Raw genomic sequence first — 10631 nt, 5'->3', positions numbered from 1 at the left:
GGTAGGGTGGAGGGTCGACGAAAGAGGGGGAGGCCTTCAACAAGATGGATTGACACGGTCGCTGCGATGATGGACTCAAGTATAGCAGGGATTGTGGGGCTGGCGCGGGATCTGGCAGTGTTTTGTTCTGTTGTGCATGGGGTCGCTATGAGTCGGAAACGACTCGACGGCACTTAACAACAACAACAACATGCCAATGAGTGATCTGCTCCTGTAAACAGCACAGCCTAGAAAACCTGACGAAGCAGTTATTTGTGGTATGAATCACAACTGACTTTATGGCACCTAACAACAACAACAACAACATATGAGTTTAGAGGAACATTAAACAACGAGCCACCACAAAGTGAGAAAAATGGATTCTAGCCATCTAGTGTTAAAACATTTTAGAATCAAAAGGATTTCTTTGAGAGTCACTTCCAGAAATGTCCATATTTAGGTCATTGCCAAAGCCAGAATGGGTGTTAGTGGATGTGGGCTCACCTAATTAAACATGTTTTTGTTCTTTAGCTTTGTTCTCTCATCACGTCATTTTGTTCTGAGGTTTCATCTATAAATTTGGTATGATATGCTTTCTTTCACTCTCTCTGGATAGCTCAGTGGAAGCCAATGCCCTTAGAAGCTTCAGCCAGTATTTTGGAAAAAGTGTAATTGTGGGGAGAAGGTATTGGCCAGAAAAAAAACTGCTGCTGATCTAGCCATAGCCAGGGAGTCAAACCTGTCCAGCTGCATTTCATTCTGAAATACAGGAGCTCTATTGGCTGTTGGAGACCAAGAAAAAGACCCCCAAAAGAACATGATTGCAAGGCACATGTTCTAATTACAGTTAAGAGATGACAAGGCCTCTCTTATGGTTGAATGTTTGCTTTAAGAGATGGAAAGGTCTTTCTCACTGTTAAATACTTAATTGGCAAAACATCAAGTATTAAAAGTAGATGTTATTTCACTAGTCCATGTTTTTATCTTACTGGGATGTTTCATACTTTGGGTCACTGTGCCCTAGTAAACATTTATCATTTTACACTCCTTATTCCTGAGGAGATTTCTGTGATTGTTTTAATGACCACCTGTTGTCCTTGAGCATGTAAGGGAGTAAAACTTTAGCTCTGTAGAGAATAACCTGATTGTATGGATTCCAAGACTAATGATGTAATTATGTACAAACATAAATAAAGTAGAACAAAGGCATAGGGGTCACTATAGCAGAATATGCAGGGCATCCGCCTGGCCCCCATTCCTTTTAAATAAAAAAGAAAACCATTACTACTTTCATGTCACTTCATTTTGTGACCTGGGTGGTTTTGCCAGATGTGGCAATTGGCACCAGAACAGGGACCCAGAGTGAAGCTGTGAGTGCCTGAGAGGACACCCCACTTGAAGGAAAGTGGAGCTCCGTAACAGAAAAAGGGTGAGTGTCGGTGAATTAAAGAAACCTTTTATAAGCCAGGCTGACATGGGGAATTCAGCATCTCATGAAAGAGATCATTATATTCTGGTTCTTAAGGCCTTAGTTCAGGCTAGAGGTATTTCAGTGTCTAAGAAGCAATTAGAGTATTTTTTTGCAATGTGTAGATCACTGTTGCCCTTGGTTTCCTCTAGAAACAATCAGTGATTTAACAGCTTTGGAGACCATTGGTCAACAAATGGATGAACGTTTAAAAGAACATGGGCTGGAGGATTTCCCCGAGTGTGTATTTTCTACTTGGAGTATCTTAAAACTGTGTTCAGAAATAGATAAGGGAGTAATTGTTGGCATAGATCCTAAAGTGGGGAAGGAGAAAAATGTAGATACAGATTCAAAATTAAAAGAGTTAAAATTACAAGAAGAAATAGTTAAACAGAAGTTAGAAACTGAACCCTCAGAAGTTAAGGAAGAGAAGTTATATCCTTCCTTAAATCCATTTTTAAGTCAGAGAAAGCCTTTTTTAAGTCGTTTTTAAATCAGACTGTTTCAGCTGCCACCATGCCTGCCAATGCTTGCTCTCCTCCGGCTTTTGACCCCTTTTGTACCTCAGGAAAGCAAGTTAACTGTTTATCATCCACCTTCTTTATCACTTATACAAGCTATGGTTCAAAAGGCGAGGGCCTGGGAAGTGAAACTTTGGATTCTTAGATGGTTACTGTGTTTGGTGTTACCTCTTGAAGGAGATAATTGATCCCGAGGCTAGGGCTTTTGGTTACACCCAGCTAAAGGTCCAAGGCCATATGCATAGAATGGGACAGTAATCAAGTTGAAGAGATGAACCTGGAATGTCTTTAAAAGGATTATGTGTTTTGGATTATGTGTTTATCTGAATGTACTATGGCTATTGAATGTTCTCTTACCTGCTTGTATATTAGAAATGATTATGGGGTATATGGATAACAGAGAGTGTGTAAGTCCGCCTTTGGCCAATACTTGAATGGATATGTTAAAAGGGGAAATAGAATTTGCCCAGAAGAAACACAGGCTTTTGTTTCAAACCCTGTGTGTAGCATACAGGGGGTTTAGGTAGAAAACCTGAGCCCCGCCCAATACTACTGAGGGAACAGAAGATTTGCATTTGAATAAGGACCTGAAGAGGAAAAAAATAATGACTGGCACTTTGAATTTCGAGCAAGCAGACTGGTTTTGGGTGCATCGAGACAGGAAAGTCATGGTCTGTGAGAGAAACCCCTTCTAGGACTGAAAATTAAAGGAAGCCAGTGAGTAGTAAACTTGTATGTTACTCGCTTGTGACCACCTGGGTCCACCTGAATGGACATAGGGAAAGTGCAGCAAAGAAGAAACGGGCTGAGTTTGGTACTCTTTAATCTAGGCCACAGGTTGGTCTGAAGTGCAATGAATTGTGAGGACAGGGGAATTGAAATAGTCTCTGAGGACTGAAGATGTGAGAGAAGGTGCTGGCTGGTCTGATGTGAAGGGAAGAGTGTGACTCCCAAACTTGGCAGCTGATACCCATGACCTAGCTGGGATGGTGTAGTGTGGCTTTTCTACCCATAAGTCTTTGTAAACTCCAAGGTGGGATTTTCTATGAGCAGCTGAGGAGCTCCTGATTGCTGAAGTTGTCCACCTGGAGTATTTCTGTTGGGAGTGATACAAAACAATGTTCTGGGAGGTTCCCACTCTCTCTCAAGTGCTTAGAGTTCTGATGCTATGATTGGTTAGTTTGACCACCCTGCTGGGCTCAAAAGGAGGCCTCATAGAGGCAGAATTCTCTCTGACTGCTGTTTGAGGAAGACGTGCTGCTGAAAGAGACACGGGCTCCTGAGACACGCGTTGCTGGGAAAGAGACGCAAGAGACACGCATTGCTGAGTGAGACACCGAGGGACCAGCACTGCTGGGAAAGAGACTGAGAGACTTTGGCTGAGGGACAGTGGGCTGGGAGAGAGACTGAGCATTTTCCCTGAACTTGAATTGTAGCCTGTGGTGCTTCCGTAATAAACCCCATAATCTGTGAGCTCTGTGTGGCCACTGCAGTGAATTATCGAACCCAGGAGAGAGGCGGTGGGTGCTTTGGGAGGAACGTTGGAGAAAGGGCTGGAGGGAGGCAGCATGTCCGGCCTCACAGGAATAGGCCTTGGGCTATTGATGGTGATTCTGTCTTCCTCTTGTGGGATTAAAGGAGATCAGAACATGTGGCCTCCTTGCCCCTTTTGCAGATGGCTAGGGCTAAGCTGATCAGAACCCAACCCCCAAACTTGGTAGTTGTTACCCATGATCTAGCTGGGATGGCTAGGGTCGAGCTGACCAGAACCCGACCAAAGAGGAAGATGTTTGACAATGAGCTGGTGTTAAGTTGCTGCAATTTGATGGCTTGAGCTGGGCTGGACTTTGGTTGTTTATGGATCCAGATGCCTGAAGTTTCCAAGCAGAACAGAAGATTCTCCAGAGAGAAAGGACCATGCTTGTCTCCTCAGAGTACTGGTTTGATGTTGTTGTTGTGTTTTTATATGTCGTCAAGTTGGACCTGACTCATAGCGACCCCTCCTTGGGTTTCTGAAGTGGTATCACTAGGGAAGTAGATTGCTCAACCTTCCTTCTGAGATAGGGATGGGCAAATTAGAAATTGACTATTTAAAATGGGGGGAGATAAAGGCATGAAGTGGCTGGCTTATACACTTTCATTGGTGTGGTTATTCTTAAACTGATGGTGAAAAGGATGTGAATTTTTGAAGGATAAAAGGTATAATGGCTAGAAATACCAGGGGGTGGCCTGTGGTGTAGTAAATTACCTGGTATGGCTTTTCTACCCATAAATCTTTGTAAGATCCATGGTGGAATTTGCTGTGAGCAACTGAGTAGCTCCTGATTGTAAATGTTATCCACCTGGGTTATTTCTTTTGGGAGTGGCACAAAGCAATGTTCTGGGAAGGTCACTCTCTCTTATGTGCTTAGAATTCTGATGTTATGACTGGCTAGTTTGACCCCTCTGCCAGGCTCAAAAGGAGGCCTCCTAGAGGCAGAACTCTCTCTAACTGCTGGCTAAGAAGGATGTGCTGCTGAAAGAGACATGCACTCCTGAGAGACATGCACTGCTGGGAAAGAGACATAAGAGATATACATTGCTGAGAGAGACACCAAGGGACATGCACTGCTGGGAGAGAGGCTGTGAGAGACTTTTGGCTGAGAGAGGATGGGCTGAGAGAGACAGACTTTTTCCTGAACTTTAATTGTAGCCTGGTGCTTCCCTAATAAACCCCATAATCTGTGAGTTCTGTGTGGCCACTCCAGTGAATTGTTGAACCCAGCAGAGAGGTGGTGAGTGCTGTGGGAGGAACGGTTGGTGTCAGGGTTGGTGAAAGGGTTGGAGGGAGGTAACATGTCTGGCCTCACAGTAATGGGCCTTGGGCTACTGATAGTGATTCTGTTTTCCTCTTGTGTGGTTAGAGGAGGTCAGAAGATGGGGCCTCCCTGCCCCTTTAGCAACCCCAATCAAGTTGCAAACACTATACTTAACGAATTTAAGAAACTTAATCCTTTGAAAAGTATTCCTACAGTTCTATACCACTTTTTACCATATGTTATAACAACAACAACATAATGTTTTTAATTTTATTATTGTTATTCTTTGGATTCCAAAACTAATACATCAAGTAATTCAGTTTTTGACTACTGAGGTACATTTACTGCATTTAAAAAATAAAAAGGGAGGAAATGTTAGAGACCAAGAAAAAGACTCCCAAAAGAACATGATTGCAAGGCATGTGTTCTAATTACAGTTAAGAGATGACAAGGCCTCTCTTATGGTTGAATGTTTGTTTTAAGAGATGGCAAGGTCTCTCTCACTATTAAATGCTTAATTGGCAAAACATCAAGTATTAAAAGTAGATGTTATTCCAGTAGTCCATGTTTTTATCTTATTGGGATGTTTCACACTTTGGGTCTCTGTGCCCTAGTAAACATTTATCATTTTACACTCTTTATTCCTGAGGAGATTTCTGTGATTGTTTTAATGACCACCTGTTGTCCTTGAGTACATAGAGGAGTAAAACTAGCTGTGTAGAAAATAAGCTGATTGTATGAATTCCAAGACTAATGATGTAATCATGTACAAAGATATAAATAAAGTAAAACAAAGGCATGAGGTGTCACTCTAGCAGAAGATGCAGGGCATCCGCCTGGCCCCTGTTCCTTTTAAATAAAAAAGAAAACCATTAATCCTTTCGTGTTGCTTCATTTCATGACCTGTGCCAGTTTTGCCAGATGCGGCAAGTGGCATAGTGCCCAAGGCATTTGACTGCTAACAAGAAGGCTGGAGGTTCAAACCCACCAGCTAGTCTTTGAACAGAAGACTGGGCAATCTACTTCCTAGAAATACTGCCTTGGAAACCCAAGGAGTGGTCACTATGACTTAGAACTGACTCAACAGCAGTGAGTTTTTTGTCTGTTTGTTTGTTTATTTAACGAAATAAGGAAAGGAGCTCTCGTGGTGCAGTGCCTAAGGCATTTGACTGCTAACCAGAAGGTTGGTGGTTCAAATCCACCCATCACTCTGTGGAAGTAAGATGAGGCAATATACTTCCATAAAGATTTACTGCCTTGACTCAATGGCAGTGAGTTTGGTTTGAGTTAATGAAGTAAGGAAACAGTAGTGAAGCACTGCTCCAACCTGTGCATGGGCAAGCTGTAGTCCTGCCTGACCTCAAGTTGCATCACTCACCATGGGGCTGCTGAAGGCTGTGTGTCTGGACAGCACACTGGCCCTCTTGGCCTCAGCCCAGCTTCCTGTGCGCCGGTGAGACCTAGTGCTCTGGCCTCTGTGTGTGACCCGGATGCTCTGGTGGCTTCCAATGCTGCCACGTGGGGACAGTGAGGAGCCCCAGGGTGCCACCTCCTCCTCCTCTGAATCTGCTTCTTGATACATGGCTAGGCGCCGGGCTGTGGGGAGAAGTGCACAGTAAGATATGAAGCATGGACAGGCAGACAGAATGGGGCTGAGATTGAATGTGCCATAGGCTCCAGGAAGCAGGCCACAGAGCAGTCACCATTCCTTCACTTATGAACCAAGGGGTGTTTCATAGGAGCTTCTCCTGCTTAAAGTACCAGGATATTCTCAAGTAAGTACATATGCTAATAGCCACCTTTCATAAACAACAAAAAGAAGTTGCTACAGTCACATGAGCTGGGTGTGGGAGTGGAGGTGGCAGCCAGGCCACTGGTGCCAAATCTCAGTTCCTGTCCATAAAACCACTCTGGACACCCATCTCTCAGATGGGTGAACAGGCATGGGCAGAGATGGCTCACAAAGACAAGTCCCTTCTGTTCACTTAGGGTTTTGGGACATACCAGTTGGGCAGGCTGGCAGCTAAGGTAAGGCAGGGCAGACTACAGAGGCTCAAGACTTTGCCCTTTATCCCAGAAATGGTATGTGTTTCCCTTCTAGTGGCACAGAAACAAGGGGTCTCCACCACACAGATGGTATTTCCTCTGAGAATACTTGACACAGCACCTGTGCTAGGGAGCAGGACACTGCTTGCACTAACTCTCCTCCGTCCTGTGGATGAGACACTAAGGAACAGTAAGGAGCCAGGGCTGGGGCCACCATTTGTCCAGCAAGTGAAGCACTCCTAAGAGTCCTTCCTTCCACCTTAGTCTCCTAGGGCTGCTGTAACAAAATGCCACCCAGGTGGCTTATAAATACAAATTCATTTTCTCACAATTCTGGAAGCCAGTGAATCAGCAGGACCACATCCTACAGAAGGCTCTAGAGGAAGATCTTTCCTTGTCTCTCCTAGTTTCTAATAGCCCTGGACATTCCTTGGCTTACAGATGCAGCATAATGCCATCTCTATTTTAATCCTCACAGTGTCATCTTCCCTCTGTCTGCCTCTGTGCTTCTTCTCCTCTTTTATAAGGACACCACTCAAAGGGGATTAGGATCCAGCTTATGCCAGTTTGATCTTATATTAACTCAACTATTAACATTTAGACCCTATTTCTAAACAAGGTCACAGGTACCAGGGTTAGCATTTTGGCCTCTCTTTTTGTGGGACACAACTGAATCCATAACAGAGCACTCAATGGTGCTGCTGAGCACAGTTCCTGCCATCATGGTGAGTGCCCAGTACAACCTGTGGACAGGTGTGTAGGCACTGCTAAGCCCATTAACAGATGGCTCTGGTTTTTCTGGCTTTGCCCAATCAAGAACATTTGTTCATCACAGATGAGCAGTCATGAGACTACTCATGAGGCTCCCTCACTATGAGCAAGTCTTTCCTAAGAAGGTCTGTGGTAGGCCCAGAATGGGCAGGAGTATGTTGTAATGATACTGGACATGAAAGGGACAGCAGAGGGTCCAGGATCAGAGAAGCACCATGACAGGCTCTGTCAAGCAAACAGTATTTCTGTAGCCCCACTCTGTGGGCCATAACTTCTATTCATCACCTCTCTTTTGAGAGGAAGAAATGTGAATAAGGAAGGGAAGTCACCCGCCCATGCTCATAAAGTCAAGTACTTGCTAAAGCCAGGATTCAACTCAGAAGCTTCCAATGATAGCAGCGGAAACTATCCCCCTACATCCCACTATATATCTCCCTACAGAGGAGAATGATGGAGGGGGAAGGGACAGAAAGAAGAGGGAGGGAATGGAAAGGAGAGGGAAGGGAATGGAGAAGAGGAGGCGGCAAGGAGGAAGGTACAGTGGTTGGAACAAACAAGTGGGGTGGGAAACAAAACATTAAACAAAGTGCATAATTTCCTTTGTCTCTGTTTAATATGATTGCTTTAATTTTATAAGGAGGGAATTAATGGACATCATAATTCTTGATTTTATAAAACTCATGCAAATGTCATGTTTCCAACATGTCCTTCTCCAAGTTCTTCTAAATAACAGGTTCCTGTTAATCTTTTCACCTGTCCTCAATTTAACATTTATTTCTGTTATCATGGTTTTGTTTCTTTGGGGTTCTTAGATGTTGCTACAGGAAGGAGAGTAACCTTGGTTACAGAGCAGGGTGCAGCTCTGGAAGTGCTCTGTGGCACAGGGCCGTTATCATAGCACCTTTCCTAGCTCTGGGCACTTGTTCCAGTTGTATCATAGATTATGAACCAAGGGTCCTTGAAATTCAGAGGAAGAGGCAGAACAGGCACAAGAGAGGAGAGGTGGGTGAGGGACCCCACTCCTGCTCTGCAAACATTGTTCTAGGATCTATTAACTAGTAGTAAACTCTATTCATGTGCCTGGATAATAAAAAATGAGGCATTCCATTTCTTTCTAGTTCCCACAGACACTGAATCCAAGGAAAAAGCTGTAGCATAAACTACCCAACACCCTTCCACGAACTTTCAGCTGATAACAAGATGAATGGAGACAACAGAAACATCTATTTGCCTCCAGATATGACAAGGAAACAACGGAGCTTCACAAGCAAGTTCTTAAAGGAGGTCCTCCTTGATTTCTCCACCTGTTTGTCAGAAAACGTGTGTTTATACTGATTCTCATCACCCTCCAACACTGCAGTAAGCCTGACAACAGGGCCATACCTCAGACTCCAGAGTCGTTTTGACAGCTACATGTTATGCTTATTCTCTCTTGAAATCAGTAACCTATGGTAGACTCTGTGTGTGCGTGCACTGTTGGTGGTGATGTATGTATGTGTGGTGTGTGTATAGTATGTGTGTATGTGTGTGTTGCATGCATGTGTATATGATGTATGTGGTATGTGTGTATATGTTTGTGGTATATGTGATGTGGGATGTGTGTGTACACATGCAACTTTGCAAACAGCTTTCTTGAGTAGTCTAGCATGGCAACACCCTCCACACACACACTCCCAGACTCACCATTTGCATCATGTGAATATTCTATTCCAGACACAGTGCATCTTCGGAAAACCATCTTATTCTCAGTTAATGTGCCTGTTTTATCTGAGAAAATATACTGTATCTGCCCTAAGTCTTCTGTGATATTCAGGGCTCGACACTGCAGCTGTGAGTCTGTCTCTTCATCATAGAGCTCTACATCCTGGTTAATGAAGTATACTTGGCATACTTTGACAATTTCGATGGAAACATACAAGGAAATTGGGATCAAAACCTAGAAGACAAAGGCACACAGACATGAATTATCATGAGGGTTGGAGACTTGTGGAATTAGTCCAATGTAGTTAAATAGAAATTACTACAACCACAAATAAATAAGGACTATACTGTACCTTTAAGAGTTTAAATATGTTGATTTAGTCAATAGTGGGAAAGTACTAGAGTACTGACAAAGAGTTTAGACAAGGACAGCCTATGGTGATGCTGCAGAACAGAACTCCACTCTGGAGGTATGACAGCTTGGAGAGAAGGAAGTGCTTTTGTATCAGTAAGTTGTATTTGAGAGAAGCTAGGAAAGGAAAGAGAGAAAGAAGAAAAAACAATGTACAAAGTCCTCATAAGCAAAGTCACCTTGTACACATGGTGGCACTGGGCCCCCAGGCTTTCTCTGTGCTCCCCACAACAGAAAGCTGTTGCATCGCCCTCTGATACACCCCAAAGTTCATGAAGCAGCTGCACACTGAAATGCTGGTTGTGTGGTGAAGGGCAATTTCTGAGATCTTGTACAATACAAACCAAAGGGAAAGGAGTTTGTGTGTGTGTGTGTGTGTGTGTGATTTGGGTGAAGATTTACAGAGCAAATTCACTTTCCATACAGCAGTTCACATATACTTTGTCTCATGTCATTGACCACAGTTTACCACAATGCAACAGCTCCCCTTCCACTTCCTCGCCATAGTTACCTCTTCCCAGTGTCCATCCTTCCATACATTCCTGCCCCCTTAGCTGTCTCCCTGTGCATAAGCAGCCCTTCTTTCTCCCATGATTGTTCTCTCCAAGGAGTCTATCTACTTGAGATAAATGGTCAACTCATATGCCTGTATTTTGTTTGGCTGGAAACCACATGTGTGGGTTCAATTCCTGACCTAAGGGCAGCTAGGGGCCATAGTGTCAGTGGTTCCACCAGGCTCTATCGGACCACCAAACCTGGTCCCCACGTTTTATTTTTCTCCAAATGATTTGGAGTTTGGTTCCACATTGTTCTCCCTCTCTATCCAGGATCTCCTACATAGATCCCCTTCCAAGTGGATGACATTGGGAGCCAGGCACCATCTAGTTCTTCTGGTCTCACAGTCATATAGGCTGCAGATCGGATGGTGTACCAGT

General features: G+C 43.9%; 1 protein-coding gene across 1 annotated transcript in view; it reads right to left on the bottom strand.

The window, feature by feature from the left end:
- Positions 1–10631, bottom strand: part of ATP10A (ATPase phospholipid transporting 10A (putative)) — a 352646-nt gene that overhangs the window by 62912 nt on the left and 279103 nt on the right. The window contains exons 7-8 of the mRNA XM_007945983.1: positions 9267–9519; positions 6145–6362 (exon numbers count right to left, since the gene is read on the bottom strand). Of these exons, the coding sequence (XP_007944174.1) occupies positions 6145–6362; positions 9267–9519 (471 nt within the window). The remainder of the gene's footprint in view (positions 1–6144; positions 6363–9266; positions 9520–10631) is intronic.

This window comes from Orycteropus afer, unplaced genomic scaffold (genome assembly GCF_000298275.1).
Source record: "Orycteropus afer afer isolate SDZICR_OR568_19922 unplaced genomic scaffold, OryAfe1.0 scaffold00146, whole genome shotgun sequence".
NCBI classification, from domain to species: domain Eukaryota; kingdom Metazoa; phylum Chordata; class Mammalia; order Tubulidentata; family Orycteropodidae; genus Orycteropus; species Orycteropus afer.
This window is presented reverse-complemented; position numbering and strand designations above follow the sequence as displayed.